Source organism: Centruroides sculpturatus, unplaced genomic scaffold (assembly GCF_000671375.1).
Source record: "Centruroides sculpturatus isolate CEXI.00-Female unplaced genomic scaffold, Cexi_2.0 scaffold50, whole genome shotgun sequence".
NCBI lineage: Eukaryota > Metazoa > Arthropoda > Arachnida > Scorpiones > Buthidae > Centruroides > Centruroides sculpturatus.
Genome location: NW_019384891.1, coordinates 601,178 through 625,192, shown reverse-complemented (window position 1 = coordinate 625,192; position 24,015 = coordinate 601,178). Strand labels below are relative to the sequence as shown.

The window sequence follows — 24,015 nt, the reverse complement described above, 5'->3', positions numbered from 1 at the left end:
ATTATATACAAAAATACTGGATTTCATCAATGAAATCATGAAATTATGTAACTTAAATGTAAAATTTATATTCATGCTTAATTTTAAATATATTTTTATAAGTAGATATAACTTTTTTTTTTTTTAAATTAAATAGTTTTAATAGATAAAAACGGCATATCATTTTGCTAGCATAAACTAATAAAAAAATTCAAGGCCAAAGTGACGAGGTAGATAATTTCTAGCTGTCTTAATATATACTGATTTATTATTTGAAAATTTAAAATGATTGATTAGTCAAATAGAAACAATATTAATAATACACCTAAAACTTGAATAAATTCTATTTCATTCAGATTAACAGAATAAGTAAATTTTCTATAAAAGCTTAAAAGTGTATAATATATTAAGAAAAGAATTAATTTATTATTAACAGACTAAAACATTTTAATCTATGAATTTTATAATTTTGCATAATGTTCATTTATCTAACATTTACTCATTATATTAGATTTAATCATTTGTATTTTACCATTTCACTAAATTACTGAATTACTACATTATGGCTTAAAATACAAATTTATTATAAAAATTGTGTATAACATTTTGAAGAGATAAATCATGTCCTATAATCCAATTATCACATCAAATTATAATTATAAAATCACACACACACACACACACGACTGGAGGGCCGGCACCTCCTCGGTGCCCTGTCAGGAATGACACCACCAGATCCCGATTGACCCAGAAGCAACAATACGGTTTGATTAGGGAATAGTTTGCTCCAAAATCAAATCTGTTTGCTCATTCACGTGACTGGTCGCGTGAATGAGCAAACAGATTTGGGATGGAGACCATGAGGTAGCAAGTGGGAAGGGATGCATGCAGAGACTAGTTTACTTAACAATCACTTATTATATTCTGATTAAATCTTTTACCATATTCTATTTAAAAAAAATAAAAATCAAATACATATTTATTTATCAAGGAAAAAGATAAAATAAAATTATTTATAATTAAAATATTCAGCGCTAATACATAAACACTGAATGGCTATAGCGAATAATAATGTGTTTTGATAATAAAAAAGTTCCAATCTGTCACTAAATTGGCATTAACTGTCTTAAAAAGTGTCAGTAAATGTTGAGCAAAAGTTTAAAGTTTACTCAAATGATTAGTCTAAGTTGTCTTTTGCCAGGTTGGTGTGTAATTGTGAGGCTCTGGCCAGGTCCAAACCCTCACTAAAATTCGCGTTAAAATAATTGTTTTAGAACAAAAATATATATTAGTTAGAAATAGACTTTTATGATATGAAAACGCGACGCTAATTTTTAAACAATAGAAGAATGTAAGTCCGTTGTGATTTTTTCTCCCAGCTGTTCTAAATTATTTAAATTAATTAATTTATTTATAATTATTAATATTAATAAGAGATGGCGCCTAACGCCTACCTCTAGAGCCAAATTGGTTACGTAATTCATTTAGTAATTAGCCTAAAACTAGCCTGATAGATTTTCGGCATACGATTGGTGTTTAGTTTTGTAAACTATGTTAAATTAGATTTCTTTCTCAATTACATGAGTCAAACCAATCAATCTGATTATAATTTTGCAGCTAAAATCATAAAAGTTCAATATTTTTTTTTTTTTGAAAAATGTTTAAAAATAATCTGTCAATGGCAGAGAGAAGATTTAAATTATCATCATTTGCTATTGAATTGAATTAAGATACGAGGGCTATTTTTTAAATAAGGTCCGTTTGTGAATGAGAGTGAGAATGACGCGCGATTGCAGCAGTGTGCATGAGCATCTGCTTTCAGCATGCTTTGCACGTGTTTAGATGCCATTTGCAGCCGTATGGTCTGTCAGTGTGCTGAACTGTAGAAGTTTATAATGTTTAAGAAAATTGAGTCACCCACTGACTAAGATATGATCTGTTATTCGATTTCAGCACGAAAAATCATGGTAACTGTCTTTTGGGACAGGAAAGGGACTTTGTTAGTGGATTTTATGCCAAGAGGCACAACAATCAATTCTGATGCTTATTGTGTGATCTTAGAAAACTCCGCCGTGCCATACAAGACAAGTGGCGTGGCCTAATGTCTTCTGGTGGCAGATTTCTTTGAAGTCGGAATTTAAAAAATTTTTGAGCAGTAAGACAAATGTTTGAACAAAAATGGAAATTATGTAGAAAAGTAGATAAAAGTATGTAGAATATGGGAAAAAATATATTTTAATGATATTTACATTATTTTTCTTCTTATTAAAAAATGGACCTTATTTAAAAAATAGCCTTTGTATAAAAACCATCATATCTGGTATTTGATATCAGAAAACAATTACTCTAATATAGTGTGTATCTGTTTTCTAAACAATACATCTGGATGTGTACTAAAATCTGGCTCTTAAGTTTGTATTTGTGAATGAATGTTACTTTGTAATGAAGAATATTTATGATTTGATCATATTTATATGTCAGATAAGCTTGTAGTCTGATTATTTTGCTAATTAAAAATTATGTAGAGAAGAGAAAAGTAACAATGGTTGAAATGGATGCATTCATTGAGAAGATCGTGCAGAATCTGAAAAAGAGAAAGAATAACTAATGAGAGAATCAAAGACCTAATGGGATTGAAGGAGACAGTTTTGGAAGAAATAAAGAAATGATTTGGACATATGAAAAGAATGAGTGACGAGAGACTGAAAATGTCAATGGAATACAATCCACAAAAAAGAAGAGAGGAAAACCCAGACAAACTTAGTTTGCAAATATAAAATAGATTTGTAGTTAGTACATCATCTATACAATAAAGAAATTTTAATTAGATTTCATCCATATTGAATAATATATACCATATTTTTGCAATTGTCCGGCATGTTGGTCTATGTGGGGAAACTATGAAAATCAGATATATCCACATGGTAAAAATTGGCATGCCAGTTTAAGTGAGGTTACACATCCCTCTGTAGAGGGCAGATTAGAAAAAAAATGAATGAGTTTTTATTCTAAAACTGAAACTGTCAGCATTACATCAAAATCTATGATTATATGTTTAATTTCTTCATTGTCTTCTTTCTAACTATGTGAAATACTCATGGACTTCTGAAAATGCTTTTTGTATGTGTATTTTATTATTTAATTCAAAAATGCAAAAAAATAAACATATTAAATTTAAGAAACTCTGCTGTAAATTTACAGCCTGAGATAATATACAGCTTTATCTTAACTCCACTTTGTGTGAAATTTGAGAGGAAGATGTTATTTTTAAGGTCTGGCTAGAAGGTCAGTGTAGCCCACATTAACTACAACTACTACTACTGTCAATAAGCCATTAATTGTTTTATTAAAATCAGGAAAATTTTGGTTACAAGTCAGTCAAATTACAATGTTTTATTGTACTCAGAAGAATGTTTTCTTTAACATTTAGTTAACAACTAGTTTTGTTATATATGATTAATTTTATTTTATAGTAACAGTTTACTGTTACTATATGACCAGCATGCCAGTCATTCTGCAAAAATACAGTACAGTCGACCCCCTATAACACTGTTGATAATTCCATTTTATATGAATTCCATGTTGTATGAGTCACTTAGATTTTACAAATACGTGTGCCGGGCTGTGAACGGCTCATGTATTTGTAATATCTAAGTGACTCATAAAACATGGAATTCATATAAAATGGAATAATTAACCGTGTTATAGGGGGGATTGACTGTATTATATATATAATAAAAAATATAAATGTATTGATAGTATATTTTATAAATTATTATTTGGTAGTCCTCAAACTACTTTATTTTTTACAACTTTGTTTATATTGACAAATGTTTTAAAACAGTCATTGTATTCTAAAAGGCTTTTACAATTACATGCCTGGAAATGGATCACTATAATATTAAAATATTATTATGTAATATAATCAAATCTCTTTCCTCTAAATAAAGTGAAGTTGCTTTTTTTTAAAGTGCAAAAGCAGTTTAAATAAATTTTAGTTATACTTACAAATGATAAATATTGTACAAAAAGATTGTTAATCAATCACCCACTGTATTTGTAAAACCAAACAGTTTGGACTGAACAAATTGGAAAGGAACACTTTCACGAAAGATTTTTATGTTCAGACAACAAACACGTGAACACCTCACAGAACAAACACAAGAAGCAGCAATGTAAAATAACAAATATTAATTGATCTTCCCTTGTCTCCAGATGACAATTCGAAACCTTTCGGAGCATGGGAGACGATAATATTGACGCTGAACCCGACAACACTATTCCTTCAAACTTTGAAACTCTCCCTTGTAATTTCAGCCTTTTGTTTACATTTCTGACAAAGAATTTTTTAGTCTTCATGAGACTGTTGGGTTTTGTGTTAAGTTGTGTTAACTTGTTAAGTTTTGTGTCAGTTATTATTTTCTAAAAGTGAGCATTTAATAATCAAGATAGTGTGTGGGCAGTTGCTAGGTAGTATGGCTTGAACAGGTCTATAGTAGCACAATCTTAGCTAAGAAAGATATAATCAAGAAGATTCAAGCAGCTAAAGGAGTAACGAAAATCACACCTGAGGAACAAAGAACATTTAACAGCTCATAATGGAACCTGAAACTGATCTGACGACAGAATACACTCAGCAAGATGCATTTTCTTCTAAAAGAGAAAGACAAAAACAAAAAAAAAAAAAAAAAGAGGACCAATGCTGATAACTACTATTAAAGTTCTTTTGAAGAAATGGAAGGATGATGTCAGAACAATGGTCATAGAATGGCATCCTAACCAGGTTGAGGTTTATAGGCTTGGAGATCTCTACAACAATGTTATTAAAATCCTGAAGACACAGAAGCAATTGACATTGAACAGATTCTTTAACGCCCCACAAGCGGAAAAATACATGACTGATAAAAATGCAAGAATGTGTATGTATGTATTTTTATTATTACATATAAACAAACAAAATAAGAAAGTATACAAATTTTTATTTTTTGGGGTCTCCAGAATGAATTAATCAAATTCCCTTAAAAATCTATGGCAAATCAATAATCAGTTAATGAACAATTCAGGTAGCAAACACTGTCTTGGGACGGATTATGTTCGTTAACTGATCACCCACTATACTTAACAGCAATGTTTGGTAAGTTGTTAACAATTTGTTTAACAAGCAATTTTTACAATATTCATTAACTAAAAATTGCCATAATGTACAAACCGTATCATTGTATTGGGAGAAACACGATCAAACCATTCTTTATGAGTATTTTATCACAATCGTATGGAATATTTTCACAAAAGATTAAATGATGCCATAAATTTTTCTGTAATCCATTTTCATTACAGGAAAGATTAGTATTAGTGTTATTAATGAAAAGAGTATCACAACTGAATTTAGTGCTAATTCATTGTGTGATCTTGTGAATATTTTAAAATTTACATCATCATACAGTGAATTAGCATGAAAATTCTGTTTGGCAATTTATCTTAAACCAATATTAAATTGGATCATAACCGGTCACTTTCTGGTTGATAATGGAAAATATAAAATGCAGGTGATAAATAACTATATTAGTCTTTTTAAATTATAGTATGTTAATATTTGTCTTCTCTTTTTACTCTGAAGAGTAATTTTTAAAACTAACACTGATTCAAATTAAAATTTAAAAATTTCTAGAAAACTAATTAGATTAATACAAAAACATTAATATTTGTAAGAAGGAATGTCCTCACTATTTTCTGTACATGTATAATGCAATAAAAGCATTCTGGTTAGTAAAAATTGTTAATGTATGAGACAAATATCTAAAGCCAGATTCCATTGTGCTATGCATTGGATAGACATTTAGTTCAAATTCATTTCTGTATTAAAATTAAACAGACTGCTATCTTGTGCTAACAACAATTATTAATTTGGTGAAATTTAATAATTTAGAATAATCTGGAAGAAAAGATCAAGCCACAGTGGACTTAAAGCCACATCTTCCACAAACCCTTCAATGCATTATCAGTTATGCTATCTGGACCCTGTCCAATCTTCACTTCCAGATCTATTAATTTGGACTATATAACTAAACTTGTTAATTACCATTCTGACAATAGCCGACTGTTCACAGGCCCTCTATGGCACTCGTCTTAATATATTTGTCAGAATGATGCTGATGTACACACACACACACACAAATCTACAAAGATTATCAAATATATAAAGCTGGATATTTTGATAATCTTAAGTACATATAACTACAATCAAGCCTGAATATACTATGTTTTGATTTAATTAGCATTTTGCTGTTAAAATTAATATAATTGAAACTGTTAAATGAAATATAAGTTATTTTGTATAGTTTGTTTTAAAATCTAATTTACTAAGTTTTTTCTAATTATGTAAAACTTAGTTTATATATTTACAGTCTGATCAAGAGTACTTAGGCACCTTCAGCAGTAAATCTTTTGGTTACTTCATCTTCAATAATTGCCTATAAAAATATTTCCCAAATTAAAAATAACTGTTTCAAATCATTGGAAAAAATATCAAGTTTACTTACTTCTACTCCTGCTTTAATGAAATGCATTGCATCATCTAGCTTGAATTCTGTTTGAAAAGTGTTGAAAGACCTATTTCTAGGTATGTTGCCTTTCATTTGTTCAGGATTGGGAACTAACTGCACACCTTCTCTGCTAATTACTAAAATTTACAACTTATTAAAATATTTTAATGTACTGTTCATATTTTATTAACCTATTACCTGTATTGGATCCATTACTCATTTGAAAATTAGATGAATCAGGTTTATCTTCACCATCATACTCTGTTTCTATCTTAATCCCATGATTTCTCATTTCTGCCTTTTTAATTTTACGCTGACCATACTGAAATTGATATTCATATATATACTAACAATTTTCATCAATTAAAATTATGAGGTATTAAATGAAAATATTTCTTACAAGTACATGAAGGCATTTACATAAAACTATGAGAATATATTTTTCAAATACCAAGAATGCAATGCTGTAATTTTATGCTGAAGAACTGTTTTATTTATTTATTTATTGAATTCCCTGTCATCTTAAACAAAGAAATAGTTAAATTTAACCATCTACTAGAGAAAATTTTTAATTTCCATCTGCCAGTAGATAGATGTTTAATAAACTTCTACAGTTCAGCATACCAAAATAAAGTGAAAATTAATTCTTTCATTTAAAAATCGATTAAGATGAAAATTCAAAATGTTCTCTAATATTACTTTCAAATTGACATTTCAGAGTTTCTAAATATATACACAAAATTACATTATTAAATCAAATAATCAAGCTAATTAGTAATATGATTTTAGCTTGATCTCTTACATTTTGCACTTCTATTATTAGTATTGAAATGATAGCTGGAGAATTCAAGTTTTTTAAAAATCTCAGGTTTCTATTAAGTTATTAATAAATTATCTCATCTATATGTAGGGTTTATCTCATATTTAGATATTTTTACAGTTTGATTTCATAATACTGTATAATCTTTTCAAAACTTAATTCAGAAAAAAAATTAACAGAATATATATATTATATAATTATNACGTAGAACATCCAAGATCGCGGAAATCTTGTAAGCTTCTTTCGTGTTTAATAAACAGTTGTGTTGTTTGTAAACGAAGCATCTATCTCTGACTCAACTGCTTCCACATGTCGTTGATTGTTACCGCTCGGCAATCCAAACGGCAAGGGAGAGATGACGATACATATCACATATTATCGTTCATCGAGTTCTTTTAAATTTCTCTCCCCTCGGCCCCCACATAATGTCTGTTGTGTGCAAGTGAGATGGTGAGTGTGTTTGTGTTTGTGATGCAGTATGTATACTTGGGTCAGTGCTGCATTTACCAACAATGGTAAAAAGGTTTCACTAAACTAATAAACCAGCAAAAGAACCACTCACTTTAGCAAAGCAGAATTAGAAAATAGACAAATTATCACTAAAAAACTCATTAGTCACCATCTTCTTGAGATGACAACTCAGTAGTTCCAATGACATTTTACAGCAATACTGGCAGTAGGCATAAGCTTTCAGCTGGGTCATTCGTGCCAATAAGGTCTATGTGAAGAAATGAAGCAAAGAATGGATGGGTCCACAAGCAGCATCTGATCCAAAGTGGATGGCTGCTAATCATCTGATCCTGTTAGGGACAGCTGAGTTATAAACATCCATCTTTAGATATATATAAGTAACCCACTTCAATAGAGATAAAAAATGGTTTTTACATGTTTACAGTATACCAGCTTAGATGTCTTCCAGGTTAATTCAAGGTCCACATTTGTGGATTGGATAGAGGCATGCATTTGAAAAATCTGCCATAGTCTACTTTTACCATTGTTGGTAAATGCAGCAGTGACCCAAGTATACATACTGCATCACAAACACACTCACCATCTCACTTGCACACAACAGACATTACACACCAACCTGGCAAAAGACAACTTAGACTAATCATTTGAGTAAGCTTTAAACTTTTGCTCAACATTTACTGACTTTTTAAGACAGTTAATGTCAAGAATAAATACAGCAAGTTCTCACTTATCACTGAAGAAAGATAATGTACTAGAAATTTGTAATCATTTACAGTTATTATTGTTGACTTTTCTTTATAAACAGTAAAATTGATTCTGTAAGATGAGATCAAATGCTGGAAATTAAAGCACAATCCAATAAGATTATTATTAACCAAATGTTTTCTTTAATCTGATTAATATAATTTGTATTCATATTTTTACCTTTTTCAAACAATGTGAACCTATATGTTTTTCAAATAATTTAACCTACAATGTGTAAGATGTGTCTTGTTGTCATTTTAAATTTTTACCGTATTAGAGGATACGGTAAAAATTCATTGGTACTAGTTCATTGGAATCAACTGTTTGTTTTTTGAATTGCTTGATGATAGGGAGGTGTTCCTTACAATGTTGCCTTTGCAAGCATTTATCATTTATTGCTTGTCTTAATTTATCTCCAGTGACAAGGCTTTAGCCTCCCCATATCACCTACCATCATGACCCCTATTTACCCAATTTTGGGGATCACAGTGATAATTATCTTATTTAAGAAAGATGAATGAAAATAAGATATTTATAGCTTACATTTATCTAATCTTCCATATTAGAGGAGTTTTGGATCTTTAAAAGTTTGGTGATGTTTCTGTGATCAGAAATATGCCATAGGAACTTAATTCTTATTTACATCATTTAGTCTATGGAAAAATTGGTTTCACATTGTGTCATTTCATTTAAGGTCAAGTTTCCAAGAACATATCAGCAATGTTAAGCAATGACTTGTTGTACATGAAATATTTTTAAATATTTAATTTATCTCTAAAATATATTTTAGAACAGAATTTCCAAAAGTAGGCTCACAACTGAAATTCTAAGGCTCCATGAATCTTTTAAAAAGATTTTTTAACTTAAGCTTATCAAGTAAATGCATTATTCATTTATTTTATAACTATTAAGTGAACAGTTATTTAGGTGGACACAAGATCAAACCCTTGTGTCCACCAGTGACTGAGTGGATAAAACCAACAAATGCTGGTTTTATCCACTCAGCTGGTTGTGGATTTGCATCTCACGAAAGGGCAGGCCACAGAGTTTTTCAGGTTTTATTCACATCTAAATAGGGCCAGTTTACCAAAGAAAGTTCTCCTAGAAGACATCCTCCTTGGCACATCCATGTGTAATGTTGTTGTAAATAAACCAATCTACTTATCCTTATCATGAATCATTCATACAACTGACATTTCATTGAAAGATTAAATTAAAACAAATAATTGTTTACCACTGTTAAATAATTATATATAGTTTATTTTTATTAATAAACGGTGGTAAACAATTATACTTATTTTAATTTAATCATTCAATGAAATAATAAAAAACAGAACATTAGAGTCCAGTGGCCTCTGTCAATTCTACAAATTTATAGCAAAAGATGCTGATGAGTTGTGAGTGCTCCATAAAAATTTTTTTCCTTGCTTAATTGTTTCATTTTAACAAGAAGTTTGGGAAATGCTGCTTTATAATATTCTCAATTGGTCTAAAAATTTTTTTTTTATTGATTCCTAAATTGTAAACAAATCATCCACTTATTTTGTATGCAAATTTTAATTTAGTTTTTAAAAATATTTTTTCATGTTCAGTTATAAAAATCAATTTGATAAACAAAAAATTTAAAAAGTTCTCCAAATTCTCCAGTATTGTCTGTTTTGGGAATATTTTATAAATTTTCTACATTTACACTTATTATCTTGGCCATTTTATCAAATGCATATTTTTAATTGGTTGTGCCATCACCAGAAGGAAGATTTTAATGTTTTACATATTGAGACAGACAAGTAGTCTTTACAGAAAGGTGAAATTCCACTCACAAAATTTACTACTGAGGTGTGAAGAAAGGACAAGAACAAAGAACTCTTATGAAGTATTAACTATTTGGAGAATTTATAAATTTTCTATGTTTATTATATATAAAAAAATTTTTTTGATGCACTGTACCCAACTTTATCAAATTAAAGTTTTAGCAGTGCAGAAGAGATACCATAACTATTCATTCAGGAACCATTTAAATCAATAACTCATTTGCTGAAATAAAATTAAAACATTGAAAACTGAAAACTTCTTTAATAATAAATAATTTCCCATTTTCCTGGAAAATGTGATAATATAATTATTCTTTATGAAATACAGATGTTCCTCTACTCATTTTATTTACATGTACCATTCCTACATATATAACAGATGTTAGTTATTAACAAAATCTACAAATCTTGGTACCATCTTTCATAGATAAAAGCATTGCTAAACTTAAACTTAAAAATAAATTTATTAATAATTGAAATGTTTTTATCCTAATTTTTGATCATTAGTATAAAATGCAAATTTAAATACATCATAAATTAGAAATGAATTTGGCACTAGAGCAGGGATGTCAAACTCAAACTGCTTAAGTGCCAATTTTTTTATCTTGAGTATATCAGCGGGCCAGATGTTTTTAGCTTTTGTAGTCAAAAATTTTCTAAAAAGTAGCCCAAGAGTAGCCGACTCAAAAAATTCCTTTTTAATAACCTGAGATTTTGCAATAAAATAAAAAAACCAGCATTTGTACTTTTCCAGCAATAATTTTAATCACAGAACAAACATTTTCCACCAATTTACAGGCCTGAAGCAGGTCTGTAAACTGATAAAAAAAAAAAAAAAAATTGCAAGACTGAAAATACAAGCATAAACTAATTTACTAATATGTCGAAAACACGCATTTTATATGCAAAATAGTGCAAATTATGCAATAAATGATCTTGCCAAAATGGACTTTAATTTGAAATTCAAAAGATGAAATAGAGAAAACAATGTAAACAAGAAATTAATAAATCAAATAAAATAAATATCTCTAAGTAATAGGAATAAATAAAAATAAAAACAATAATAATTGAGTTCAAAAATTTTGTTTATTAAGTATTATTTGTTTAAGTACAAAATATCACATTTTCTTTGGTATCAAGATGAAAAAATAAACAAAAAGCATTATTGAATTGACGTTNGGAATAAATAAAAATAAAAACAATAATAATTGAGTTCAAAAATTTTGTTTATTAAGTATTATTTGTTTAAGTACAAAATATCACATTTTCTTTGGTATCAAGATGAAAAAATAAACAAAAAGCATTATTGAATTGACGTTGTGGGCCACAACATATTGTCTTGCGGGCAGTATCTTTGACATGTCTGCATAATGTCTCACTCTTTTAGAGTGAGACATTAGACCCATCTCATATTAAAATGAATAATTATTTAAATAGACCAGAACAAATATATATATACACACATCAACAACCCAAAGCCTGATGTTTTGATACTAAGCCAAACGATCTACGATCTTTACCTTCAAAAACAATTTAGTTATTAATAACTAACTTTAGAGTAACCTTAAGTTTATATGCCTTTTTTTTTTTATTAGATTTTAATTGTTAATTGTCCTTTTTAAACAAACCTTTTCATGTGATTAATTTGCACTTCAGAGTACAGTACCAAGATTGTTTATCTATAACTGAATTTAATCTGGTTACAGTTTTATTTGGCTATTGTAATAATTTCTATTGTATATGTAGAGCAATTAATGACAGGCACTAACAATATAAAAATTAGTTAACTATTTGTTACTTACATAGCCTTTCATTCTAACTAATTAAGGTAAAGACACTGATAATTGACACATTAAGAAAACATTAAATATTTATGTTAGCAGAAATAGCATTTCTGAAATAGAAATAATTTCAAGTTAATCACTACACAAACTTTTTTACTTAAAATTATTTTTTAAAAAAATATATTTTTTTTAATTATTTTTTTTGTTCTTGAATCAATGTCCTTGCACTATTGGCTGACATTCTAAAATAATCATCACAACAAGTTATATTATTGGGACATAAATAATTGATATTTAACCATCAACATCAATTAATGCAGAAAATTGGTATTTAATCCTATCTCCACTTAGTTATTTTTTGGCATTGGAAGTTCATTTATTTTTTGTGAGTAAGTAGTAAGAATTTTAATATCAATTTATTTCGTTTAAAAATAGTCTGTCATCATAGCAATTCATTGCCATAACTTCAAAACTGTCTTAGTATCATTTGAATAAAACACCTTTGTAGAAGTTTATATAAATTCCTGATTATTCAAAGAAAAATATCTTTGAAATGTCAACTATTAGTGCCTTTACCTTATGTACTTATTTTGTTTTTATGAAAGTAGTTGAAACTATTAGATAACTACATTTAAAACTACTCAAATAAAAAAAAATTAAAGTAGATTAAAAATAATAGTCCTGTTTTTATCTCATCCTTATTACAGCAAAATGTCAGATAAAAACCAGTTTAATGAAATTTTCAATATAATGAATTTATCTTGAATCCCATGCCAATTTCCTATTTAGCTCAATGCAAAAATGTTTTAGTTTATGTATATCAAACAGGAAAACTGCCACTTATAACTGATTAAATTAGAATTAAAAACACTAAACCTATAAACCAGCCAAATTTTTATACGAGGGTGAATCAAATATAAACAGGATTTTTGTTCCTTAGCAACTAAGGTTGGCAGTACAGGGCCTGCACATCTAGTCTGATTGGGCAGGGTCATTAGGAGTGGGGAACGCCGACCGCTTTAGACTTTCAACCAATTCGTCAGTAGTGTTCACGATGTCAAAGCAACAGGTACACCCCTCTGTAGTGCAACACATAATCATACAATTTCTTGCTCATGAAGGAGTCACCACGACAGAAGTTTTTCACAGATTGACTGCACAGTTTGGGGATAAAAAGTTCAAGGAAGGACGGACACGAGTGGAAAATCAGAAACACGATCGCCGTCCTCAGACCAGCATCACAAGCGAAAACATTCATGCGATTCAAGACGTTATTTGAAGCACAATCAATGCTGCTTACTATTGCGCGCTGTTGGATAAAGCTAAGGCTACATATCAGTGCAAGAGACGAAACCAACTGATTTGAGATGTCATTCTCCTCCATGACAACGCCAGGCCCCATACTGCAGCTCTAACAGTCTCAAAACTTAACAAAATGCACTGGACTGCACTTGATCATCCTCCCCACAGCCCAGACCTATCATCCTGCGATTTTCATTTGTTTGGGCCACTTAAAGAAGCTATAGGAGGGCAGCGATTTGATGATGATGCAGGAGTGGAGGAATTCGTGCGCAATTGGCTCCTGATGCAACCAACTTCATTCTACAATAATGGAATAAGAAACCTTCCTTCTCTCTGGGAAAAATGTATTTCTATAGCAGGAAGCTATGTAGAAAAATAAAATCATAATGTTTTTTTTATTTTTCAAAATAAATTCTGTTTATATTTGATCCACCCTTGTAACAATTGCAAATGTTTTCATCCACACTAAACAGGAATCATCTGGCAAACTAATCACCAAATTCTTTATTTTGGCAACGTTATGCTAAATGTCGCTGAGGAGGACAAGCGAACTAATCGCAGACAAAGCCATGTGTGCTTTTCATGCCCTCCACTGTTCTGTCCACAAACACATGTAAGCTTGCATATTCAACACTAAAAATTTGCATTCTTATTAGGTGGCATAATTTGTACTTTTGATTCATTACTTTCTTAAAATCAACAAAATATGCAAATTCTCTTAATTTTGAACATCACTGTATTTTTAATAATTACAGTGTACATATGCACCAGCATGACCTAATCCGAATTGTTTTACCAAAGTTATTTAATAAATTCTTAAATTAAAAGTATCCTCAAAAAAATTATTTTATTAAAATAGTAATACAACATAAATTTTAAGTGCATATAGTATTAATATTGAACTTTTAGTATGTTTTTAAGCAACTAAAAGATCCTTAACACATTTAACATATTGTCTAATGTAGCAATTTTCAACTGGTGTGCCAGGAAGAGGATTATAGGTGTGCTGCAAACATTTTTGAAGGTTATTAAATAAATTATTTTCGAAAGAAGCCCCAAAAACTAAGTGTATATGTCAAAATTAATACCTCATTAAATTGATTATACAAGTTTTTCATTGTTATAATAAATAAACAAACATACATATTGTGGTAAAAAATATGTATTCATAAGTAAAATTATATGTACATAACACTGCGTTATTTCATTTAAAATTAAATTTTATTTGAATCAAGTATGTATTTATAATTGTTGATATTTAGTTCAAATTATTTTAACTTAGAAATAACAGGACATTAGGCAGGTTTCTAAAGGCAATTTATCAATGCCACTTTTAAATGCAAAAAATTAAGACAATGTTAATTGCTTTTCTTAGATCAGATATCTCATTAAATGTTCAATTATAATAAACTGAAAAATAAGACTAAGAATTTTAATTACTATCCATTTATTAGAAAGTTTAGTAAATTGCTTTGTGTTAATAGTGAGGTTGTGGCCAACATTTTCATTGTGAAAACGTGTATGTCGGACATTCAGCACAGCTTTCCTGTAAGCTTAGAAGTTTGACAATGGCATTTAGAACGTTGAGCATGATTCCAATGATGTTCCAAACGCCATTGTCAAACTTCTAGGCTTACAGAAAGGTGGCACTGAATGTCCAATGTTCACATTTTTGTATTGAAAACTTCAGCTGCAACCTCACTAATAAATAAATTATGAAAAATACATCCTCTCTCTTTACTCTCTTTTTTTAATCATTAAGTGTGCCATGGAAATTTAATTATAGGTTCAAGTATGTTGTGAAACAAAAAAGGTTGAAAAACACCAGTCTAATGTTTCAGGGAGGTCCACTTGCCACAAGGCAGCTTAATTACATGCAGTGGTAGACTGGGCAGGGTGTCAACTATTGCCCCATCTCTAACAGCAACACATAAAAAGCCTCAGAAAACCTCTGTACAGGATTTCTCTAAAGTCTGGACATACAGGAAATATTGTTAACTATAATTTTTCCCTCCACAGATTAAGTATGGCTTTATCAAAAGAAGAAAAAATTGAACCAGTACTTCTTAGTGGACATAAAGAAGGGTCATATTGTTTATGCCACTGACCATGTGACCACACGCAAAGACATGGTCACACGGAGTGGTGTGATGTTTATCGCAAAAGGGAGTACACAAAGATACATATACAAAGAAATATCTATCTTCTTGATGAACAAGGTTCTTTGGATTCCAACTCTTTTCAGTCCACAGACTTATGGAATTTGTACAGGTTTTTGCTAACAACAAATTTTGATTAAACAATAGGGAAGAACTACAACCAATGTTAGGTTCGTGACAATTATTATCAAATCAATGTCTTCAGGATCATGAAATAAAAAGGATCAATTCTAAGACCTTAATACCAATTAAACACTAAATAAGAAAGGAAAAGATAGACAGAAAGGATTAAGAGAGAAGTTTATAGGAAAGTGGGTACCCATTTTACGTAGTCCTAGGTGTAATGGCACTCTTGATCCCAGTTTCTTAAAAAAAATCAATCTTTATCTTGTCTTTTCTGCAAGAATCTCTTTGGTATTCTCTGTTAGTCTTGATTTTCTCTCTTCGTCAGACCCGAACTCAGACTTGCAAGAGCTTCTCTCCTCCAGTCGCTGCCAATACATGACCCATTCCCATCCTTACTCTGATGTCCAGCCAAAAAGCATCCATCGTTCTCACAGCTTAGCCCTCAGAGCTTCTTTTCTTTTGTTCTATTTATGAGTAACCAGCATCCAAGAGGAAAGAGTTAAGAAGGAACATTCTAGAAAGGATAGACAATGGAACAAAAAAGAAAGACAGGAAACTATACAATATTAAATTTAAAAATATATAAAATATATGGCGTACTGCCACAGTGGTCTCTCATCCACCCGACCTTAACCTCGACTTTTCTGAAAATGACGGAAATCATCTTGAAGACATTATTTAATATTCCAATCGAATAAAACATTGTTAGTAAATTTCATTTCTCGAAAATATGTATTTTTGCCTATGCGTCCAGACTTTACAGACACCCTGTATGTCGAGACTACAACCTCAACGACTCATCACTCTCAATCCCATTTGATTCAAGAGTTTTAAATAAATTTAAAGCTTTTTAAACCTTTATTCTCATAAAAAGAATTGTAATTTATACTTTATGCATTTGGAGCTAGAACTATTTAAAATGACTAAGACAAAACCTTTCTCACTTTGTTTCTAGCCATTTAAACACCGAGTGCAAACGTTTTGGCCTTCTTAATAGGCCTTCTTCAGGTATAGAAGATGTCAGTATACCTGAAGAAGGCCTATTAAGAAGGCCGAAAACGTTTGCGCTCGGTGTTTAAACGGCTAGAAACAAAGTGAGAAAGGTTTTGTCTTAGTCATTTGTAATTTACAGTTGAAAAAATTAGCGTTATGTTCTTTTTTCCCCTTAAACTTTATTTGAAATTTCTTTTAAATTTTATTTTAAAAATTTTGGAATTTTTAAACATTTTCTGTTTTTTTTTTTTTCCTTTATGAATTAAAAAATAATAATAATTAAATTTCATTTAGCCAACATTTAAATTTATAAGTTATTTTTATTTGGAGAGAGTTTCATTGAAGTCATGAAAAATAGAATGTGTCACTAAAATATTTATCTGTATATTACATTCACGTAAATACTACGTATTTACGTTAATGTAATATACGGATAAATACGTAAATACGTAGTATTTAATTAATAAGTTATTTTTAAAAAATAAAAATTAGCAAAGTAACATTCACTCACCTCAAATACCTTTAACAACAATTTAACATATCTTTCTCGAAGTCCCAACGATGCACCCATTGCTGCTAATGCTAATAATATTATTATAAGTATTAAGAACGTCGGTACGACAAAACGAAGCCATAAAACAAATACTAAACATGCGATCGACTCCTCCATCTTCCAGCTTACGTTACTCCTTCTAGTACCCTTCGCACGATCCTTCACAATAAAAGAAATTTTGAAGCGTGGCCAAATTTATACTCGAAAATTAAAAGAAATTTTTTTGATTCGATTTCTCTTTCGTAACTTTATTAATAAACAATTATATATGTATTTTAATTTAATCATTCAATGAAATAATAAAAAACAGAACATTAGAGTCCAGTGGCCTCTGTCAATTCTACAAATTTATAGCAAAAGATGCTGATGAGTTGTGAGTGCTCCATAAAAATTTTTTTCCTTGCTTAATTGTTTCATTTTANTTTTTGCGCTAATGTTGCTAATGCACCATTTGAGCGAAAAAAAATTGTTAAGGAAAAATTTTCTGTTAGCGAACCCTTTGTTATATATTTCGAATATCACCACTGTGTATACATCTAACTCAGTAATTATAAAATTTACATACAAAAATATAAGGGGTACTTGAGAAACAACTACTGGGCTAATGGGTGTACATTAACGAAAAAGGTTGAGAACCACTGACTTAGGTAGTTCAGTAGCTTATCACAAAATTATGTGATGTCCTCTGACTACAGTTACAATTCTGTTACAATTCCATTACCGTAGTAGCCTTTTATCATTAGCTTTAGCAGACTAAGGAGAACACCTGGAAAAAACATTTTAGAGCGATTTTTTGTTCTTCAAATCACTGAATTGAGAAAGATTTGAATTTTTTTCCAAATCTTTCTACACGCAGTGATTTGGAGAAATATGTCTCTGAATTAGAATAGAAAAATTTACTGCGTTAATAAGTTTTTTTTTATTTATTTAAAAATTCAGAATATATTTACATTTTATGGCTAGATGCAGAATATTGGCATTTTGTGGTTATTCGCATGGTTCTACGAATACTGCAAGAAGGTCGGATACAGGCTAGCGACTTTTTTTTTTTAAATTTTCCGTAGGAGCACTGCGATTTCAGCGTTACTGAACATAGTCCTAGTTGAAAAATGGTTTACCATGATTTGATGCCATCTTATGTTGAAAGAATTATATATACAGCTATGTACAGTACAGTTCATTTAAAAAAAATTTTTCATCCTACTATAAAATCAGTCATTTGGAATTATTAATAGAACAATGAAGCAAAACATACAGCAAAGAACTTTCCCTGGCAAAAAAGTTAAAAGTGTGTATGGCGCCATCTGTTATGAGATTTTATTTTGAAAAGTTTTTATATTATTAACTACTGTATTATAAAATGGCGTAAAGTCTAATTTTGAAGATAGAGATGAGTTTTATTTTTTTTAAATGGTAAATGCTAATAACGAGTAAAATCTCCAATAAGACTGATCCTACTCGAGATATGACACATGACCCCCTTGAACTTTAACCACCAAAATTTAATAGCGTCAAATTTTCTTTGTGGACTTTTTGTGCTCTCTGAGCGGCAAAGGGCCTAAAACCACATATTAAAAAAAAGCATCAATGCCCCTAATACACAAATTTTCAAAATTTCAGAAATTTTCGACAAAAGACACAGGAGTTAATTAATAAGCTTCAAAGTGGGTGAAAAAAATCGTGCCCCTCCACGCACACATACTAATATCTATACAGACAGGGAAAAAACTTAATCCCGATTCTAAAAATATAAAAATCTTGAGGCATTTTTTGACCGATCTCCATACTTTCCCTCTGTTAAATGTAACAACTAGGAAAGGAATATAAAATATTTGTTTTTCAATTACAGTAAAACAACAAAATATTAACGTAAAAAATACAACATGATATTATTTTTTCAGAATATTATTTACTGGTATCTGTTTTGATTTATTGTGCTAATTATGTATATAACCTTAATTTTGGACACCAGTGTATTATAATTTTTCGTAATTTGATGGTATGGGAACATTTGTACAGTATTTATAGAACATCTTTCCAAAATGTTATAAATTTATTGTTCGATATTACAGCACACTTGAACAATTAGGAAATGTGACTCGATGATATCATGGATAACCAGAAAACTCGGATAAAACGGACGACCACAGTCATTTCGGATTAAACATTACTAATATAAAAGATCTATATAGTAACATTTTTAAAAAAGTATATCATTCATAAGATTCAAAAATTGCTACATGTACGGTCCTTGTGTCGAGGAGATGATCTCACACGTAAACTTCTCGATATATTGGATATAGCTAAATAAATTTATAAATGTACAGTACAATATATACGTTAAGTTCAAAGACCGAAATCGCTCATTGAGCGAAAAAAATGACCACAAATGCGTTGTGGCTAATTCAAAACGGCCGCGAAGCGAAATTCGCGTCGTGGCTTTCATGATATTTAACCACTATGCGTTGTAGTGGTTAAGAAAAGCCATAAATAACTCTGCAACATTCTTGATTTTTATTTAAAAAAAGACTGAACTTTAGCGTGGTGACGTTACTAACAACAAAAGAAACGCATCAGTTTTATATCTCGTTGGAATCATAACGTTAGTGTCATGTTTGGACTTGTTTTGAATAGTTGTTTCGCTGGCTGTTTTGAGTGTTTTTATCAAATATTAATTAAGATGAATAGTAGGTAAGATTCCCTGTAGGCAATTTTTTAAATAATTAAAAAGTATACTTATATTTAATTTTTTATGGTTAATTTTAACAAAATTAAAATTATTATAAAAAATAAAACATCGTCAAAAATTAATGAATTTTTCAGACAAACATTGTAATTGAATAGAGGGCGCTATAGATGGTAATCGAGATCGGTAAGAATCGTGTGGATTTCTCCGTGGACTGAGTTTGTATAATGGCAGAGTTAGCGGCTCCTGTTAGAGTTTCTCCATTTATAAGGGTAATTATCAGTTTAGTAATATTCTTAGTAAGCATAATTATGAAACAAGTTTTACAAAAGACACGAATTCATGTTCATGTCCTTCCGGTATGGCCAAGGACGTGCGGGAAAAAATACTCTTATTTCATCTAGTATCTGCTTTTTACTGTAGATTTGCAAAATAAACGTTCATCTAATTCCTTTTAAAAGTATTCGCTAATTACTGCAAAATGTAATAGATTAGTATTATAAAGGTAGATTTACAAAGAAAATGACTTATTTTGAACTTACATTTATCAAATATATACTATAGATTATGTGTTATACTGTAAGAATAAAAATGTAATAAAAACACATCACTCCATGAAAAAAGTAAAATCATTTACAAATATCTCTAGCTAAAGACTAATTGACTTACTTTGATAATGTCTCTAATCATATGGATTCTTTTAATTTTTCACTTAACAAATTTCTTACTGGATTGAAAATATTTTTTTACATTTTATCTGTAGTAATTACATAATTGAATCAATGTGATGATATTATTTAATGACAGAATAAAAATAAAAAAGGACATTAGAAAAAAATGTATGAGTTAGGATGGTAAAAACTTGTAAAGGGGGTTAATTAATGAACATTTTTTAATATGCAAAACTTTAAAGTATATTGCCTAAAGCCTTTTCATATTTGGAAGGAAAAAAACATGATGTATCCTAATTAGCAATATAGTGAGGGTATATTTCTAAAGTAAAATAAAACTTGTAGCTAATCAAATGAATTTATAACACTTATGAATAAAATTTTTATTTAGGTGTGTATTATGTATGGTAAATCCTCGATTTAATTTGAGTAATTTGGGCAAAAGGGTATTTGTTAAAACCAAAAGTCTGTTATATAATAAAGTAGATTTCCCAAATGTGTGTGTTAAAAAATTGACAAGTAAAAACAGATAAACTAACTAATTTATGTAGATACATTTGTGTAATTAAAATTAGTTATGTATGAGAAGTTTAATTTCATGGAAAAGTTTTTCATGTGTATTATTGTTTATGTACTTGTCATATTTCTGCGACTGTAATAAACAAATATACAGGTATCCCTTGCTTAAAGCAGAATTTGATTAATGCACTAAATTGCAGCAATCCTTTATATACATAGCAGAGGTTTTAATGTGGTTTTACTGGCTGTGTTTACTTAACATAGATATTGTATTTTGATCAACATGATTTTGATATACATGTTAGCATTGAGAGATCAATTAACCGAGTTAATAAAGGATACCTGTACAATCTAAATTGAAGTAAATAAACAAACATTTTTGGAAAATACATTTTATGAATAATGACTCTTGGATTTGTAAAAAAAGTAACCTATTAATTTAGTTACATATAAAAAGCATTTTAAAATTAACAGGATTACATATGGACCAGAAATTTTGTCCATTAAATTTATTAAATTGAGATTTTACTGTAATTAAAAAGTAATCATTGTTTGACAATTGATCATCAAATCATCTGTTCAATTAGAAATTGCCTGTCTATACAACATTCTGTTATTAAATTTTATATTATCACTAAAACTTTCAAATTTTTTTGCATATCTAAATAACATGTAGTTACATACTAGACAGTTTCCTGTCATGCTTACTGAGAAACTATGTAGTTAATGGTTTGGCCTGTTGTCCCAGTTAGGTTGAATGGACCAAAACATAGGAAAAAGAATGAAATGTATTTATCTCATTCCTCCTATCTAATTTCCTAATACATCCTAATTTTTTGGCCAAGTTCAAGAGTGTTGTATGAAATTGGTTTTAGTCAATGCCAGATTCATTGGCAGTATGGATTTCATGTATCATGTTAATTAACTTGTCATCAGTTAATTTGTAATCAGCCAATAATTCATTGTTATCAAATAAAAAACTACTCACAATGTCAACCAAACTCTAGGAATTAAATCATTGCATGAATGTTTTCATCTGCCTTCAAGTAGACAACGTTCGTGCAACAGTTTAATTGCTGGAGTTTGGTTGATATTGTGAGTAGTTTTTTGTTTGCTTGTATATCCAGTATTGTGTTGTCATTTATTTTCATTGCTGTCATGCACGTTTAAATCTTCCAAACCTTATCATTCAAACAGATATAAATTAAGTAATAAATTTAATTTTGCTATTAAACTATACACATCTCAAAGCCTGATATTTTCATATTGAAACCAAACAATTGTCAGATTTAAACTGGACTACTTTACCACTACTATCAATAATTAAATACTGAGTAATTTGGTATTAAAGGTAGGTGTNTAATCTAAAATATTGAGAATTTATATAATAAATTTTTGAAACGAAGTGTACAATACAGTCCTTCCTTTATGGATGGTCAAATCACTTTTCATTATCCATAGAGGAAAAAGAGATACTAAAAAACACGGGAACGCAATAAACAATTAACTATTTACAACTAATAAAGCAATCTTTCCGGTGTTACTAGGTCTAGCGATTTCTCATTTTTCTAGAGATTTGAACTCATGAAAAGTGGGAAAATCTCTAAAAATGCTACTCATGATTTGTGCAATTGAAAATTTATTAGCGGTTTCCTTGTTTGATAAATCATTTTATTTAGACGGCAGTAGGTTATTTAGATCAGTGGTTCTCAACCGGAGTACACATACCCTTGGGGTACGAGCACAAATCGAAGGGATACATCTAACTTTCATTATAAAATGGCGTATGTTAATCAATTTGCTGTAAATTATTAACACAAGAAACAAGAAGCGACAAAAACTTGCTTGAAAATATCCCACTGTAAACACCCATTTCCCTTTTAACAGTTTAAACAGCTTGTTTATCCACATGATTTGCCTATTTATTTGTGCCATTAGTGCTGAGTGAACATGTAGTCTAGTAAAATTACGGTTAAACCGTAATTTTACTAGACTAACTAAATTTTTAGGTAAATTAATGCTCGATTAAACCGAGCATTAATTTTAGAATAGAAAAAAAAATTTTGTATTTTATAATTAATATGCTCGATAAGATTGGGTCTTTTCGTGTTTTTACTGGACTACTGGTATTAGGAATAATGAGGCCTGGATTGTATCCCCACCATGCAATGCGTGTCACTGCATGCGCATATTACTTGATATTTAGCAAATTTAGATGTTACATTTGTTACCAAAATTGAAAGATTCATGTATTGTTCTGCACGTTATAAATTCGCAGCCATTACTTTCAAGGTCAGTACACAATTATAATCTCTACTAGCAGACCCCGCCACGCGTTGTTTTGGCTCAAAATGTATCGATTATAAATTTATAACACTTCCCCCGTGGGGAGGAATTTTTCGAAAAATTTCTTCTTAGTGTACATTCTCTTGATGTACCCTATTAAAACGCAATCAAAAACGCAAAAACCCGCATCTAAAATAGTATAAATAGAAGTAGAGTTCTTTACCGTAAGCCTTAATCCTAACCATCTCCCCTCAGCAGGGTTGAATTTCGACACGTATATTATATAAAAACACGTGCGTATTCGAATGCAGTGTTGTGTCAAAATTTCAAAGGAATCGGTAGGAACAAACGAACATTACATTTTTATTTATGTAAATAGATAGAAGATGATCCGCTTTAGTTCATTTTCACAGAAAAGCATAATGCCTCACAGAAAAGCAAACTTAGGGCGTCGTACTCGTAGCGCCATCTGTTGGACATAAAAGCCTTAACCTAGATTATATCTTTTAATTTATATGAATGTTTAACGGAATAATATACAGCCTATGTCCACCCTGAAGTTCCATTCT

The 24,015-nt window shown here is 29.8% G+C and overlaps 2 protein-coding genes across 3 annotated transcripts in view; one reads left to right on the top strand and one right to left on the bottom strand.

Annotated features, from left to right (window-relative positions):
- Positions 1-3,771: 3,771 nt before the first annotated feature.
- LOC111631278 (glycerol-3-phosphate acyltransferase 3-like) lies at positions 3,772-17,527 on the bottom strand. Of its 2 annotated transcripts, XM_023375495.1 has the most exons (5): positions 17,383-17,527; positions 17,243-17,313; positions 6,720-6,843; positions 6,519-6,658; positions 3,772-6,449 (listed from the first exon to the last, which is right to left on the bottom strand). In XM_023375495.1, exons 1-5 carry the CDS (start codon positions 17,399-17,401, stop codon positions 6,399-6,401), a joined length of 405 nt encoding a protein of 134 aa, XP_023231263.1. In that variant the 5' UTR covers positions 17,402-17,527; the 3' UTR covers positions 3,772-6,398. The 2 variants fall into 2 exon arrangements, with proteins under 2 accessions (XP_023231263.1, XP_023231262.1); XM_023375494.1 differs by having other exon boundaries at positions 17,243-17,526.
- Positions 17,528-20,107: 2,580 nt separating this feature from the next.
- LOC111631263 (ATP synthase subunit e, mitochondrial-like) overlaps positions 20,108-24,015 on the top strand; it is a 24,248-nt gene continuing 20,340 nt past the window's right edge. The window contains exon 1 of the mRNA XM_023375481.1: positions 20,108-20,242. Coding sequence (XP_023231249.1) covers positions 20,198-20,242 — 45 coding nt within the window. The 5' untranslated portion in view covers positions 20,108-20,197. The remainder of the gene's footprint in view (positions 20,243-24,015) is intronic.